The 16891-nt window shown below is 44.8% G+C and overlaps 1 protein-coding gene across 1 annotated transcript in view; it reads right to left on the minus strand.

Annotated features, from left to right (window-relative positions):
* LOC115077496 (vomeronasal type-2 receptor 26-like) overlaps positions 1-16891 on the minus strand; it is a 68303-nt gene that overhangs the window by 16068 nt on the left and 35344 nt on the right. The window contains exon 4 of the mRNA XM_029579786.1: positions 4897-5124. Coding sequence (XP_029435646.1) covers positions 4897-5124 — 228 coding nt within the window. The remainder of the gene's footprint in view (positions 1-4896; positions 5125-16891) is intronic.

A 16891-nucleotide genomic window follows, 5' to 3' on the forward strand; every position in this document is an offset into this window, starting at 1 on the left:
TGAAACCCTTCTCAGGTCCATGCTTAATTTTCTAAGTTCCACAATCAATAATGGGTTATAGTCCCAAGCTACTTTTCAAAAGGAAGAGGATTTAACTTTTAGGACTGAAGCTGCTATAAAGCTGGCACTAGTTCCTCTTCCTCAGAGGCTTCTTCTATGGTTTTGCTTGGGGGGAATCAGGTGTTCTGCTGCTTCTCTTCTTCCAGTATCTATGAGCTCCTCTGCTTCCTGAACCGTTACTCTTTTAAGCAGCTGACCACTACATACTATAGTACTGCTGAATCACTGTGGTTCAGCTGTTCCTTGCTCTGCCTCTCAACTTTAACTGCAAAGGAGTATGGGCATTGTAGTTCCCACAGCAACCATCTTAGATATAGTTTACTTTTCTCCTAACATGTCCTGTCCTATTTTTTTGTACTCCAGTGTCTAGCTCAGGGAATAATATAAATTGTACTACATCATCACAGTGTACTAGTGGTGGTATACTACCATCCACCTGACCAGAAAATGAAACAGATTGTGAAATCCTAGCAGAGATTAGGACGATAACTAAAATTGGAACCACAATAATTTGACTGAGGAGAGGAAAAGACCTGCACTGTTGTTGTTGGTTCTAGAGGCCTAGTAAAAACACTGATTAACTGAAGATAGCTAGGGAACACAATAAATGTTTGTGAAAGTATTTGTGGTTATATTTATTAAATATCCTGAGGTAAGGAAGGAAGAGTGGAAGTTTAAAATAAATTTTATTTGACTGACCCACAGGAATATTTTGTCAGTCTTGATAGTGGTTGAAAGATAGATGAGTGGATGAATTATAGAATATTTTCATGAATTTTCACAAAGATTTAGTAACAATTTAAAATGTTAAATTATAGCATTGGGATATAAAACTGGCGTAGATAAACCAGTATCCTGATTTTGAAGAAAGGGTAAAGCTAATGCATATAAATTAGTACCTTGGCATGGATACCCTGTCTCATGGTAAGGGCAAAGGGCCATCGGCGCCATTTTGATTAGTGGCAGCCGATGGCCCGGGAGCGGGAGGACGGCCTGGGAGCGGGAGATCGCTCCCTGGACCCCCACTGGACCACCAGGTACCTGTAAAATGTTTTTGGGGGGTCAGGAGGGTGGGGGAAGCTAAGGGGTTAGTTTTAAAGGGTCGGGGTGGCTTTAGGGGTTATTTTTGTGTGCTGTTTTTCCCGCCCTTCCCCCAAATGATAAGCGAACCCCCACGATCAGTATCGTGGGGTTTTCCTATCGTTTTGGGGGAGCCCCCGATTTCTGACGATTTTGAAAATATCGTCGATATTTTCAATCGTCCGAAGCCCAATTCACATCCCTAGGAACTACCACCCAGGAAAAAGATCTAGGCATCATAGTGGATAATAGTTTAAAATCGTCGGGTCAGTATGCTGCCGCAGTCAAAAAAGCAAACAGAATGTTAGGAATTATTAGAAATGGAATGGTTAATAAAATGGAAAATGTCATAATGCCTCTATATTGTTCCATGTTGAGACCGCACCTTGAATACTGTGTACAGTTCTGGTCGCCACATCTCAAAAAAGATATATCTGCGATGGAGAAGATACAGAGAAGCGCAACCAAAATGATAAAGGGGATGGTACAGCTCCCCTATGAGGAAAGGCTGAAGAGATTAGGGCTGTTCAGCTTGGAGAAGAGACGGCTGAGGGGGGATATGATAGAGGTCTTTAAGATCATGAGAGGTCTTGAACGAGTAGATGTGAATCTGTTATTTATACTTTAGAATAATAGAAGGACTAGGGGGCATTCCATGAAGTTAGCAAGTAGCACATTTAAGACTAATCGGAGAAAATTCTTTTTCACTCAACGCACAATAAAGCTCTGGAATGTGTTGCCAGAGGATGTGGTTAGTGCAGTTAGTGTAGTTGGGTTCAAAAAAGGTTTGGATAAGTTCTTGGAGGAGAAGTCCATTAACGGCTATTAATCAAGTTTACTTAGGGGCGGATTTTAAAAGCCCTGCTCGCGTAAATCCGCCCGGATTTACGCGAGCAGGGCCTTGCGCGCCGGTGCGCCTATGTTCCATAGGCCTACCGGCGCGCGCAGAGCCCCGGGACTCGCGTAAGTCCTGGGGTTTTTCGAGGGGGGCGTGTCGGGGGCGTGTCGGGGGCGTGTCGGATCGGCGTTTCGGGGCGGGACGCGGCATTTCGGGGGCGGGCCCGGGGGTGTGGTTTCGGCATGGGGCGGTCCGGGGGCGTGGCCGCACCCTCCGGAACCGCCCCCAGGTCCCGTCTCGGCGCGCTAGAGGCCCACTGGCGCGCGGGGATTTACTTCTCCCTCCGGGAGGCATAAATCCCCCGACAAAGGTAGGGGGGGTCTAGATAGGGCCGGGGGGGTGGGTTAGATAGAGGAAGGGAGGGGAAGGTGAGGGGACGGTGAAAGCGAGTTCCCTCCGAGGCCGCTCCAATTTCGGAGCGGCCTTGGAGGGAACGGCGGCAGGCTGCGCGGCTTGGCGCATGCCGGCTACACGAAATCAGCAGCCTTGCGCGCGCCGATCCAGGATTTTAGCGGCTACGCACGTATCTACTAAAATCCAGCGTACTTTTGTTGGCGCCTGATGCGCCAACAAAAGTACGCGAAGGCGCGCTTTTTGAAAATCTACCCCTTAGGGAATAGCCACTGCTATTAATCGCATCAGTAGCATGGGATCTTCTTAGTGTTTGGGTAATTTCCAGGTTCTTGTGGCCTTGTTTGGCCTCTGTTGGAAACAGGATGCTGGGCTTGATGGACCCTTGGTCTGACCCAGCATAGCAATTTCTTATGTTCTTAACATGAAGTTGACTTTCAAAAGGAATAATATTTTTGGCATACCTCCATGCCTACCTGCATACACACATGCCCCAATTCTAGAGATGTGAATCGTGTCCTCGATCGTCTTAACGATCGATTTCGGCTGGGAGGGGGAGGGAATCGTATTGTTGCCGTTTGGGTGTGTAAACTATCGTGAAAAATCGTTAAAATCGTGAGCCAACCCCCTAAAACCCACCCCCGACCCTTTAAATTAAATCCCCCACCCTCCCGAACCCCCCCCAAATGCTTTAAATTACCTGGGGATCCAGCGGTGGTCCAGAACGGCGGCGGTCCGGAACGGCCCCCTCAATTGAATCCTTTTGTCTTCAGCCGGCGCCATTTTGCAAAATGGCCGCCGCAAAATGGCGGCGGCCATAGACAAAAATGATTCGACGCAGGAGGTCGTTCCGGACCCCCGCTGGACTTTTGGCAAGTCTTGTTGGGGTCAGGAGGCCCCCCAAGCTGGCCAAAAGTTTCTGGGAGTCCAGCGGGGTTCAGGAAGCGATTTCTTGCCGCGAATCGTTTTCCGTACGGAAAATGGCGCCGGCAGGAGATCGACTGCAGGAGGTCGTTCAGCGGGGGTTCCGGACCGCTGCTGAACGACCTCCTGCAGTCGATCTCCTGCCGGCGCCATTTTCCGTACGGAAAACGATTCGCGGCAAGAAATCGCTTCCTGAACCCCGCTGGACTCCCAGAAACTTTTGGCCAGCTTGAGGGGGCCTCCTGACCCCCACAAGACTTGCCAAAAGTCCAGCGGGGGTCCGGAACGACCTCCTGCGTCGAATCGTTTTTGTCTATGGCCGCCGCCATTTTGCGGCGGCCATTTTGCAAAATGGCGCCGGCTGAAGACAAAAGGATTCAATTGAGGGGGCCGTTCCGGACCGCCGCCGTTCTGGACCACCGCTGGATCCCCAGGTAATTTAAAGCATTTGGGGGGGGGGGGGGTTCGGGAGGGTGGGGGATTTAATTTAAAGGGTCAGGGGTGGGTTTTAGGGGGTTTTAGTGTGCCGGTTTTCCTGCCCTCCCCCTTCCCCCGATTTACGATTTTTTAACGATAAATCGGGGGAATTGGTATTGTATCGTGGCCCTAACGATTTTTGACGATTTAAAATATATCGGACGATATTTTAAATCGTCAAAAAACGATTCACATCCCTACCCAATTCATACATGCACCCATGCCACCCATACACACTTGCATCTATGTATTCCCTGGAGCTTACACTCAACAAGATGTTCTCCATTGGAGGTGCTGTTGTTTTACTGCCTTCTTTGTAGTTTTGCATCTGATACTTGCTGACTTGTCTGAAGTGATTGACCTGTTGTCTTTCTTCCTTGCACAAATGCAATGATGCTCTTCTTCCCAAACAGGCCTAGATTTAGACATCGGCAATGCAGGCAATTGTCTCTAGAACCAAATTCTTATAGTTGCTGGAGTTTCACTACTCCTGCCATGCCTAAATTTGAGCCTGCAGCTGTACAAAAGGACGATGTGCAGGATCATCATGCTTTGAGAAGATCCTGTGGCACCCCACCCCCACATCCAGCATTGAAGCTCACAGTGTACCTCAGCACATGAGGGCTACTGAAGGCCCCACATTGCTTCAGGTACTATGACTTAGAGGTGAGGAGGAAGGGAGAAGGGAATTTTGGATCTCTGCACCTCATCCTCCCAGAGGAAGGAGGGGGAGGATAAGAACCCTGCCCCCACTGTCTATGGGCACACATTGCTTTAAACTTGCCCTTCTTCCAGAGGAGGAAAAGATGAAATCTGTTGTAATAACACTTCAAGGTCATCTTTGCTAATGATATCTTTGGCTCTAAAGCTATTTATCCAGTTAGGTCATTTTCGGTGAATGAGCTTTAACTGGCCTCCAGATTTCCTCCTTCTAGCTGTCCTTTATCTATAAAATATTAAGATTTATAAATCTCAGAAGTAGAAAAAGTGGATCAGCCCTGAGTAATTTATGAAGGCCAAAAAAATGTTGCTCCTGGAACATACAACAATAAAATTAATGTTATCCTTCTGCTTCGAGTTTCCCTGTGTAGCCCTCTGGCTCTTACCTGTATAATGTTAGGTCCCCACTCAATGGCACTCACATTGATGAGCAGTTGATGACCCAGTGGAGCAGAGGAGGTAAAGCTTCCTATATGAACTTTCTTGACTGTTCCATTTGGGAAGATCAGCCAGTTTATGATGTCAAACCGACCTGGGATTTTCCCCTCATCATCAAAGAAAATTTCATCACCAGCTGAAGTTCTGAAGTGAATGTTTTTCAGATGATGATTTAGCTAAAGTCAGAAGAAAACAATTAATATTTATCTAGAAAATTCCATGAACAAGTTCATTAAGATGAAAAAGATGTCACTATTAGTGATTGTGGCCCTCTTGGAAAATAGATCCATGATATAAAAAAGGTCAATATTCAATTGTGGGCTACTCCTGTAAGTTAACCGAAAAACTTACCTGATAACTTATACTGCTGAATATGCCCACATATATCCCAAGTTATCTGGGTCAGTTTATCCAGATAAGTTAGGACAGCCCTCTGGCACAACTAAAGTTATTCAGATAACTTAGGATAATGCTGAATATCAGTGTTATCCAATCAAGCTGGCAAGGTAACCCAGATCTAGAACCTTCCCAGAATATCTCGGATTTATCTGGGTAAATTTTACAAATCCAAATTCTCGCCCTGATATGTTAGAGGCAGTGAGTAAGGTAGGATTGTAAGCACCTATGGTTTGGCTGGCTAAGTACTAAACGTAGCTGGAAAAACCTTCCCAATATGGGTTTAAAAATATTCAGCATGAGGAGGCATATCCTCACAATTTGATGATTAAATGAGGGTTTCTCATTACATTTTAAGGGACTTATTTTAATGATAGCACCCAGGGAGAATAACTTTCAAACAAGTGTGTGCCGCCCCATATACGCATGTAGATGGTGCCGTGCAAAAGTAGTCGGAAGCCGATCCAGTTAGTTGTATAGCAGTGAAAAAAGTGAAGATCGGTGTATGAAAAGCCCTTTATTGGAAGTGGCCTGACTCTGGCCGAGTTTCGCTCTTTGGTCGAGAGCTGCCTCAGGGGCAACTAAAAACAAATTATATATACAATTAAAAGATTGAACACACATATAATAACAAATGAAAATAAAATAAACATATATAAGTGTATGAATACACAAACAAAATGAATCAAAACATATATGTGTGATGACATCATAATGGTATGCAGGAATAGTACAAATTGCAAATGTAAACTGAAAACAGGGTGTGTGTGCAATTCCTAATAACGAGGAAAACATCTCAAATAAATGTAAGCATGAAAGTGCTGGAGAGGACAACCTGGTGTTGGTCTATGACACAGACAGCAGAAAGATAACAACTGGGGAGTGCAATAGATGGATATAAATGATAAAAGTGATCCTGCATACCATTATGATGTCATCACACATATATGTTTTGATTTGTTTTGTTTGTGTATTCATACACTTCTTATTATTCTTAGGTTTATTTTACTTTCATTTGTTATTATATGTGTTCAATCTTTTAATTGAATATATAATTTGTTTTTAGTTGTTCCTGAGGCAGCTCTCGACCAAAGAGTGAAACTCGGCCAGAGTCGGACCAATTCCAATAAAAGGCTTTTCATACACCGATCTTCATTTTTTTTCACTGCCGTGCAAAAGTATACATGTATACATGTGTAGATCATAAAATACACATCTCTGTTATAAAAAAACATTCATATGAATTTTCCACATGTATGTTTTCTATAGCAGGGGTCACTAGAGGGCGCACTAGCTCAGATTTACTGGGGCTAGGTATTACTATGTATGGTTAAAGGTTTAGCCTATTTTTTTAGAATGGGAATTTTTTTGGTTAACAGTAGTCATTCAAAGTTTATCAGAGGAGGATGCCTAGTAGGAGGAGATGGAGGTGGCCCTTACTATAAAGGGGGTAGGGGAGGATATGGTGTGTTTTTTCTGCAAAGGTTAAAAGAGTATCCTATTTCTTAGAATGGGGAAAATTCCTGTGTCCTTGGTAGGAGTGTGGTGTGTGGTGAGTGTCAGGTGTCAATGCTAGCCAATATTTGTGTAAAGTGCAGTTGTATAAAAGGAATATGTGCACATGTGCCAGGGGCTGAACACAAGCTGAGCAAGGAATTAGGACATTAGGAGGCTCTGGTGCGTCCATGCCAAAGGGTTAGAAGAGAAGAGTAGTGCTTCATTCAGAAGTGCTACAACTTGCAACTTACCACTTACAACATAAAAAATAATAAAATAATAAGGGCTATATATTCATAATGCATTCAGCGCTCAATATTTTTATTTTATTTATTTATTTAAAGATTTTTATATACCGACATACACGTTGAGTATCACATCGGTTTACATAAAACATGAACTTGACTTAGTAACGCTTTACAGGGAACTATTCATATATACGAGTAACGTGAAAAATTAAGTTATAAATGCGAGTACAGGAACTTAGCTTAAAGCGAATAACATGAACTTGGTTTACAGTATTTTACAGAAGATTCATTATCTGAGCCACTTGTTAGGGGTAGGGATGGGGGGGAAGGTGGGAGGGAACACAGGGTGTAAGAGGATTTTGGTGAGAAAGGAAGACTAGGGGGGGAAGGGGGGGTGTCTGGAGGAAACTGTGAAAAGATTAAAGGGGGGGGGGAAGAGGAGGAGGCCTGGGAAGGGGGGGGGGGACTAAGGGGGTGAGGAAATTGTAAGGGAGGGGGGTGGGAAGGAGGAGGCCTGGAGGGGACAGAGTAGGGTGGGAAAGCGGGAGGAGAGAGCCTGAGAGGGATTTAGCCAGTGTCAGTGTCTGCCTGTTTAAACAGCCAGGTCTTGAGTTTCTGCTTGAATTTCTTTGGGCAGAATTCCTGGCGTAGGTTAACTGGCATAGAGTTCTATAGGGCAGGACCGGCTATGGAAAGCGATCGAGCCTTTGTTGATGCAAGGTTGTAGAGTTTGGACGAGGGCGTGCGTAGGGTTGCCAGGTATTGATTTCTGGTCGGTCTTGCGGAGGTGTGGAATATTAATGATTCTTTGAACCAATTCATGTCGGCGTTATGGAGGGCTTTGTGGATGACGGAGAGAGTTTTGCATTGGATGCGGTGTTCAATGGGGAGCCAGTGTAAGTTCTTGAGGACGGGCGATATGTGTTCGTTTCTACGGGTGTTGGTGAGGATGCGGGTGGTAGAATTTTGAAGGATTTGGAGTGGGTGGATGGTGTTCTTGGGGAGACCTAGTAGGAGGGAGTTGCAGTCATCAATTTTCGAGAAGATGGTTGCCTGTAGTACTGTATGAAAATTGGAAAGATGGAGGAGGGATTTAAGTTTTTTCAGGGTAGGACTTATCTGGCTATCTAGCTGCCAATCAATATCTGGTTACATTCAGCAGCTGGTAGATAGCCTGATAAGTCATTTATCAGCTCTCTCAGCGAGAGGTCTTTGTGGTCAGGCAGTGGGTGGATCAGTGCAGTGCTGCGTATCAGGTTAGCTTAACCAGATAAGTTAGACCAGCCATAGAGCTAGTCTAATTTAGCTGGATATCTGGCTAAGCAGCAGCTTGTACATGGATATTCAGTGGCATAAGTGCTAGTAAGGACTTCAATGTGGGTTGAGACTGAAGAGAGAGTCCAGTGTGGAGAACAAGCTGTGAGCAGAGGAGTAGTATCTTTTGTTCCCAACAGCCCAGTGGCAGACAAACGTGCAAGAGAGTACATTAAAATTTCTTGCTGATTTAGAAAAGTTTGTAATTTGGATGCAGAGCCTATGCTGGGGTAGGGGGGGGGGGGGTATTGCTGCCTCGACCTAAGGGGAAGGTTGCAGCTGGTTATTTCAGTGCAGGGCTTGAGACTCACACTAAGCTCCAACGGACCCAGGGAGTTGCCCTGTCTCAAGTGCTATTTCTATGTGCAGAGGCCGGATTGTGAGCTGGATCTGAAAAGTGAGTACTGAGGGGAAGAAGTTTGTGTTTGGACGTGCTAAGGAACTGTGTTGGGAGGGCTAGCTGGACCTTGGGGATGTTGCCACTGGTTACTTCATCGCAGGGCTGGAGACTGACATTATGCACAAAGGACCAGTGTCACTCCTGAAGAGTGTTCCTGGATGTGAGCTGCTTTCTGAAGTGTGAGCAGAGTGAGAACCTCTGTAACAATCTTTAGGGTCCTTACTGGCCTGTGTAGCGATACTGTGTGACGAGGTATGCTGCCCAGGAGTGCAGTGAAAAAGAAGGGGATGGAGCCACAGAAGCCGTTGGAATACACATCAGAGGTGTGAATCGTGTGATCGATCGTCTTAACAATTGATTTTGGCTGGGGGGGGGAGGGAAATCTTATCGTCGGGTTTTTTTGTTTTAAAAAATCGTTAAAAATCGTAAATCGGGGGAGGGCGGGAAAACCGGCACACCAAAAAAACCCTAAAACCCACCCAGAACCTTTAAAAGAAATCCCCCACCCTCCAGAACCCCCCCAAAATGTTTTAAATTACCTGGGGTCCATTGGGGGTTCCCGACTGATCTCCCTCTCTCTCTCTGGCCACGGCTGCGTTGAGAAATGGCGCCGGTGGCCCTTTGCCCTTATCATGTGACAGGGCAAAGGTAGCGCCGGCGCCATTTTGTTTCCTGGCTCCCGATGTCACGCCTGCTGGAGATCGCCCCCGGACCCCCGCTGGACCCCCAGGGACTTTTGGCCAGCTTGGGGGGGGGGCCTCCTGACCCCCACAAGACTTGCCAAAAGTCCAGCGGGGTCCGGGAGCGACCTCCTGCACTCCGGCCGTTGGATGCCAGTATTCAAAATGGCGCCGATTGCCTTTGTCCTCACTATGTCACATGGGCCGACGGTCAGCCCCTGTGACACAGTGAGGGCAAAAGCGATCAGCTGCAGTATTCAAAATGGCGCCGATCGCCTTTGCCCTTACTATGTCACAGGAGCACAAGATGTCCTTACTATGGCCATGTGACAGGGGCTGACCAATGGCACCGGTAGCCCCTGTGACATAGTACGTCAAAGGCTATCGGCGCCATTTTGAAATGGCTGCCGAGGGTGTGAGTGCAGGGGATGGCTCCTGGACCCCCGCTGGACCACCAGGGAGTTTTGGTAAGTTTTGGGGGGGGTCAAGAGGGTTGGGGGTTGTAGTTAATTTAACTTTATCAGGAAAACGAATAGGAATCAACGTATTAACATATCGGGGCACCATACGGCTGAATGCAACGTATCTCCCTCCTGACAAATCCGAATCCCGAATGCAACATATGGCGTCCTTCTGCACATCCCTAGTAACTGATCCCGTTCACTATTCTGTTGATTTTTTAACTATGCCGCTCAGGCTATAAATTTGCCCTGGAGGACCGCTTTCAAGCAGTCCCAAACCACCATCAGGTTCACCTCCACAATATCATTGAGCTCTAAATAATCTTGAATATCAGTCACTACTTGGGATACAAAGCCAGAATCATCAATTAGAGAGTCATTTAATCTCCAGAATCTAGTTCCTCTATCATAGTCCTGGATCCGCAATGTGAACCAGATGGGGGCATGATCAGACCATAGGTTATGTTCAATATTGACTGCCAAGACTCTGGGGAACAGTCCCGCACTGCCCAAAAACATATCTATGCAGGAATAGCTGCCATGTGGCGTGGAAAAAAAGGTATAGTTCCGCAAGCTTGGATAGCAGGATCTCCACACATCTAGCACACCCTGACTACGCATGAACATTTTCAAGGCACTTCTGGCCGATTTGGGGTCAGAACTAGAACCAGATGTGGAGGGAGGCAAGATGGCGGCATAGACGGAGGCATGGACGCTGGTCTCCTTTAAGCTGTTCAATTTTTGGATTTCTTGTGAGATTATGCCACCGAAGCGAAAGGGGAAGGTGAGGATTTTCTCCTCATCACCCCTTCAATCTCCGATACAGCAAGAGATCACGCGGTTTATGCTTACCCCTGCATTACACCCGGGAGCCAAGGATCCAAGCTCGTCGGGCGTTCTGGGAAGACAGCCCAACCAAGTTGAGGAGGCGTCACTGAGCCCAGATCGAAGACCACCTCCGGTGCAGAGGGCGGGAGAGCAATGCCCGGGAAGCGCTACAGAGGAGGTAACTCCTACTGGGTCAGCGTCTTTGACCCGAGCAGACGAGGAGGAGGCACTGAGACAGGAGCCAGAGGAGGGGGAGTTAGACCTGGACCTGATCGAAGGAGCATCCGGGGGAATAGACCCGTCTGATGGTGGTGAGTCCCTGGACGTTGCTACTCGACCCGCTGTGGTCACTTTAGAATTAATGTGGGATTTAATGGCTGAAATGTTGACAAATATTAAGAGACTTGAGAGAAAAATGGACACAAACAGTGGGAAAAGCTATCAGGAAATCCAACTATTAAATAAATCTATTAAGAAATCGGAGGAGAGGATTAAAGCCTTGGAAGAGACAGAGAAAAAGAACATGGAGTTCCATGCTGCGGTGGTGAAAGAGAGAGCTCTATTTGCAAGGCGAATAGAAAATTTTGAGAACAATTCAAAACGCTTACATTTATGTCTCCTAAACTTCCCAAGGATTGTGGGGGAAGTACCATTGGAAACTTTCTTCAAATTTCTTAAAGAAGTGTTGGGATATTTGGAAAATGATTTACCTAATATAAATGTATGCTATTTCCTGCCAAAAATAATTTCTAATTTAAATACTCCTGATCAACCATTTCAAGGAAATCTTACAGAATTTCTGGAAAATTCAAATCAAGTGATAGATAGGGGAACTTTAATAGTTACATTTATAAATTACCTTGACCTGAATAAGGTTATGAAAAAATATTTCTCTAATTACCCAGTCTCACTTTATGAAAAAAATGTTAAGATTTTCCCAGATCTCGCTTTAACGACCCAAATGCGGAGGAGAGTTTTTAGTCTTTCGCCAAGAGGTCGTATCCTTAGGGTATTCATTTACACTGAGGTTTCCATGTAAATGTTTGTTAAAAAAGAATCAGGAGACATTTGTTTTTCTCATTTCCGACCATCTGAAAAGTTTTATTGAGCAAAGGAAATTAGTCACTTCATCCCCATTACTAAACTAAATAATTAGAGAATAGTGCAGGAAAAATCTATGTATTTGCTTTCTTTTTTAATTTATTTACTTGGATTAGGCTCCCAGTGTTAACCTAAATGCCTCCCTTATTTTTGATGGAGTTATCACTATATTACTTTGAATATATAAGTATAAAAATTTTTTTTTGAGCTGATTGAATTGTTGTTGTTGTGAAGAATAAGATATTTTTGTTTAGTATGATATGTCAGCAAAAAATTCTTGTGATTATGATTCATTATGTGATTTCACTTATATTATCACGATGGTGTATATTGAAAATGATAAATAAATAATTATAAAAAAAAAGAACTAGAACGAGATGTGGTATCAAATCGAGGGTTAAGCATTAGGTTGAAGTCCCCTCCCTCCCATTATCAATTGTCGGATGTAGAGACTGATAGAATGCAGCTTTGTTTGTTGAGGGACCATAAAGAGAAACCACTGTGAAGAGTTCTCCTCCTACAAAATGTTTGACCAATAGGAATCTGCCATTAGGGTCTGCTTGAATCTCCTTTAGTTCAAAATGGAAGTCTTTGTGTATCATAATCCCCACCCCGAGTACTTGGATGCAGCTGTGGCTGCAGCCCAATATTGGTAAGGGAATTTAGGGTTACTCATCAATCCTAGGTAACGCTTCCTTAAATGTGTCTCTTCAAGTAGCACTACATCTGCCCGCAATCATTCAATCTCTTTAAACATAGGGGTGTTGAGACTTTTCACGTTTAGAGAAAGGAGCTTAAAAGTAGCCATCATATATGGTCCTCCATTCCCCTTCCCAGCTAAGAGTAATAGCAAGCTCAAGCCCAGTGACCACCCTCTCCACCAAGGTAATCAGCACCACGTCCCCGTTGTTATCCAATTTTCCCATCCCCTTCCCACCCTCCCTTTATTTTTTTTTTTAATTCTTTATTTATCAATTTTTATTATACATTCAAACAAGGATTGCATAATTGAAATATCAATGAATGATTAACAAATAAACATATAAGATAATAATTAAAGAAAAAAGAAAAGGAAATAAATTTGTTAACTTTTCCATTCTTTTTATCAAACAAATGGAGGGATTTTAATTCTAGTATGGGAGAGAATTATCAGGAAATATACTTTAAAACACAATTAGCATATCCTAAACCTACTTTTCTTTTCTTAACTGGCAGCTGGGGTAGAGGTAGACTGTCTCATCTGGTTTAGAAATGTCTTTAGTTGGTCGGGAACAAAAAAGATAAATATATCATCCTGTCTTTTTACAATACACTTACAAGGAAATCGTAATTGAAATGAAAACCCTAATGATATTACATCCTGACGAAAGGCCAGAAAGGCTTTTTGTCTTGATTGGGTGGAAAAAGCTAAATCTGGAAAAACTTTTATTGGTTTTTGAAGGTAGGAAATTGGAAATTTGTTAAAGTATCTTTTCATTACTACGTTAACATCAACTGTGGAATAAAAAGATACCAATAGTGTACCCTAACTTATTACATTGTTTGAGGAGTCCTCTAAAAAATTAGAGAGGTCACCCTGAAACATCTCTGTACCTGGTAAATCCCTTCTTACTGGAAGAAAAAAGCAATTGTTAATTACAGGCATTTGTTCCAGGGAAAAACCAAATTGCTCTACAAAATTTTTTTTTAAAGTTATTAAGGGCTCCTCACCAACAACTCTCGGGAAATTCAGAAATCTTAAATTAAGTTTCTTTGAACTATTTTCCAACATTTCAATTCGCCTAGTCATAGCTTCTCTATCTTTTACTACCGCCACATTGAAATCCAAAAATTTCTTTTCTTGATTTTCCAGATGCTTAATTCTATCATTAGTTTCATTAAACTGCGATTGAGTTTTTAAAAAGTCTTGTTCATGCTTATTATATACCATATCAATTTTCCCTTCCAATGTCTTAATATTTATAGACATAGCTGCCATCATTTCCCACAGCGTTTCCAGAGTCACCAATGCAGGGCGAGTCATATTTCCTGCTGATTGAGCATTTGGTATAAGATTTTCTCCTCCAGTCCCTGGAGTTACCAATGGGGGGGGGGGGGGGGGGGGCATTTCCCCCTGTGATGAACACAGGAGAGACTTGTATGGCTCTCTCTCCCTCTTCATCAGCATTCCCACTTCCAGATAGTCCCAACGTGGATTCTAAAGCCCTGTGTATTGGTGGTAGCCCTGTATTTGGGCTAAGGGAGGCCTCCTCTGTAGACACAAGGGGTCCTCCCTGACCCCTTGGCACACCAAAGTCTTCGGTATCCCTTACATTTGGTATAGGAGAGAGCATATAGTTGGTGATTTCTTGTTGAATAGCAGGTAGAGTCATTAGCATGGGAAACACTCTGACTCTGCCTTTACGTTTGGGAGGCATAATTAGAGTAATCAGGAAAAAAAAAACAAAAACCCAACTAATCTCTATTTATGCCAATAACAATTTAGAACAGATGACCCAGAGAGAGGAGAATTCGAAAAATAAAGAGTCTTACTTGATCCGGAGACTCCGGCGAATCCGGTGAAGCCCGGCAAAGCCCGCTGACTGCGCGCGCCCCTTGAGCGTGCGCTGCAGCAGGGCAGATTTTATAGCCGCTTCCGGGTCCGCCCCTCTCTGACGTCAGAGCCAGCAATCCGGTTCAGCTGGTCGGTAGGCAAGCCTGCTTCACGGCCAGCAAATGATGGTGAGTAAAAACGCTGCTTTTCCGATCCTCCTCTCTCTCCCCTCACGGAGTTAATGCAGCAGGGCAGATTTTATAGCCGCTTCCGGGTCCGCCCCTCTCCGATGTCAGAGCCAGCAATCCGGTTCAGCTGGTCGGTAGGCAAGCCTGCTTCACGGCCAGCAAATGATGGTGAGTAAAAACGCTGCTTTTCCGATCCTCCTCTCTCTCCCCTCACGGAGTTAATGCAGCAGGGCAGATTTTATAGCCGCTTCCGGGTCCGCCCCTCTCCGACGTCAGAGCCAGCAATCCGGTTCAGCTGGTCGGCAGGCAAGCCTGCTTCACGGCCAGCAAATGATGGTGAGTAAAAACGCTGCTTTTCCGATCCTCCTCTCTCTCCCCTCCCCACCCTCCCTTTATAAACTGGAGCACTATCTCCGTGACCCAGAGAACCATGGAGGAAGTCCTACAGTACTCTTCTTCATGACACCCAGTACCGGGTGCTCGTCCAACAGTTAAAGGATGTCTTATAAGCTTAATTATACCAAAATTCGAACCCAAAAGGTATAGTACATAGGATAACAAAACCAGTCCCAAATGAAAGGTTTCCATCTGTGGCGTTACCCGCAAGGTGGAACATAAGCCAAGGCTAGGCGCAATGTAGTTGTGGACATTCACTCGGGAGTTTCCTCTCTCTCGCTGTCAGTCAGGTTCCTCTGCAGTCGCCTTCTGCCCTTTGTCACTCTCTGCCATTGGGGTTGTGGCACAGTCATGTTGGTTGTAGGACCTTGGTCTTTAGGCGCTGGCGGTGGAATCACGACATTTATGCCAGCGTCATTCAGGATCACAGCTGCTTCCATTACTGATTTGGCCCGATGAGTGATTCCCTGAATCACGAAAGCTAGACCACCCGGGAAGAGCTATCTGTATCGAATTTTTGCCTCGCTGAGCTTAGTGGTGACGCAACAAAACTCTTTCCGTTTTCTCAGCGTGGGAGAAGAGAGATCAGCAAAAATGGCGATTTCATGGCCTTCCAGAGCCATGTTGTTGGCGCCTAGCAATATTATATATCTTCTCCTTTAAGGTAAATGAGTGGTAACACACCACTATGTCTCTGGGCTTGTTTGCAATCTTGGGCCCCAGGGTTCTGTGGGCCTATCCACTATGATGGCTGGTGTGGGAGCTTCAGCAGAATCAGCGCCTTTGCCGAGAAGGAAGGTGGATATTTTTTCCACTACAACAATGCAGTCGGAGAATTCCTCTATCTCAGGAACACCCCTAATTCAGATATTGCTCTGCTGATTGCAGTATTCAATAACTTCAAGTTTCTCGGAGAGGGAACGGCATGTCTCTTGCAGGGCCAAATGATTTCTCTGCATAGAGGCCCAGCTTTCTCCTTGTGTGTCCAAGCGAATTTCGGCTTCGATCTGCCTGCCAAGCTCTGCCGTTTCTTCCCTTACCTCCACGATTAATGATGCCACCTCCAAATTATAATTTTTTAGATCCTGTTGGAGCTCCCCGAACCATCATCTCATCTCCACATGGGTAGGACACACACCGCTCAGCTCACTCAAATTGCCACTGTCTTCCTCCATTTCAGCGATTGTGTCCTCCGGCACCATGTTGGAGCGCCCTGGGTCAGAGTCGTCTCCACTCCGGGAGTATGAATATTTGCTTAAGTCGGTGGATTTCTTCTTCATAGACATTGCCATTCCATTGGGTAGATACTTATCTGACTGGGTTAGTTTTGAGGCTCTTATGCGTTCAAAAGACATGCTTTTAGCCTGGTATACTCGGGGAGCTAGAAGTTAAGCTGCTCGCATGAGGAGTGACGTCACTTCCTCCCTCCCCAGAGAATTCTTCTTATCATTTAAAGTGAGATAGACTTTTAAGCCTGATACAACTTTGGGGTATATAGGCTTTCTTCAGGGGACTAAAGACCTGTGAGCCTATGCTACTCCTTAGGTAGGCAAGCAGTAGTAATGGATCCTGCTATGAAAGATAATGAAGGTAGAGAAGCTATTCAGATTTAAAGCATTTTTTGGAACTTAAGAGTAGTGGAGAGATTTTTGGATTCCCCTTCTCCACTGGGATTTCTGTGCAGGATTAATATCCTGTTTCCCAGATTTTTCCACAAAAGAAATCTCCAAAAGTAACAGCTAAGGAATAAAAATAACATCATAACCAAAGGAAGAAAGAGCAAGAGAAGGATATCCCTAAGGAATCAGGACAGACTGGGTGTGCATGGGAAAGAAGATTTATAAATATAGAATTTTTGGAGTTAAAAGGGATCCCTCTCAATGCTTCATACTAAGCACAAA

This window comes from Rhinatrema bivittatum, chromosome 16, assembly GCF_901001135.1.
Source record: "Rhinatrema bivittatum chromosome 16, aRhiBiv1.1, whole genome shotgun sequence".
Lineage (NCBI taxonomy): Eukaryota > Metazoa > Chordata > Amphibia > Gymnophiona > Rhinatrematidae > Rhinatrema > Rhinatrema bivittatum.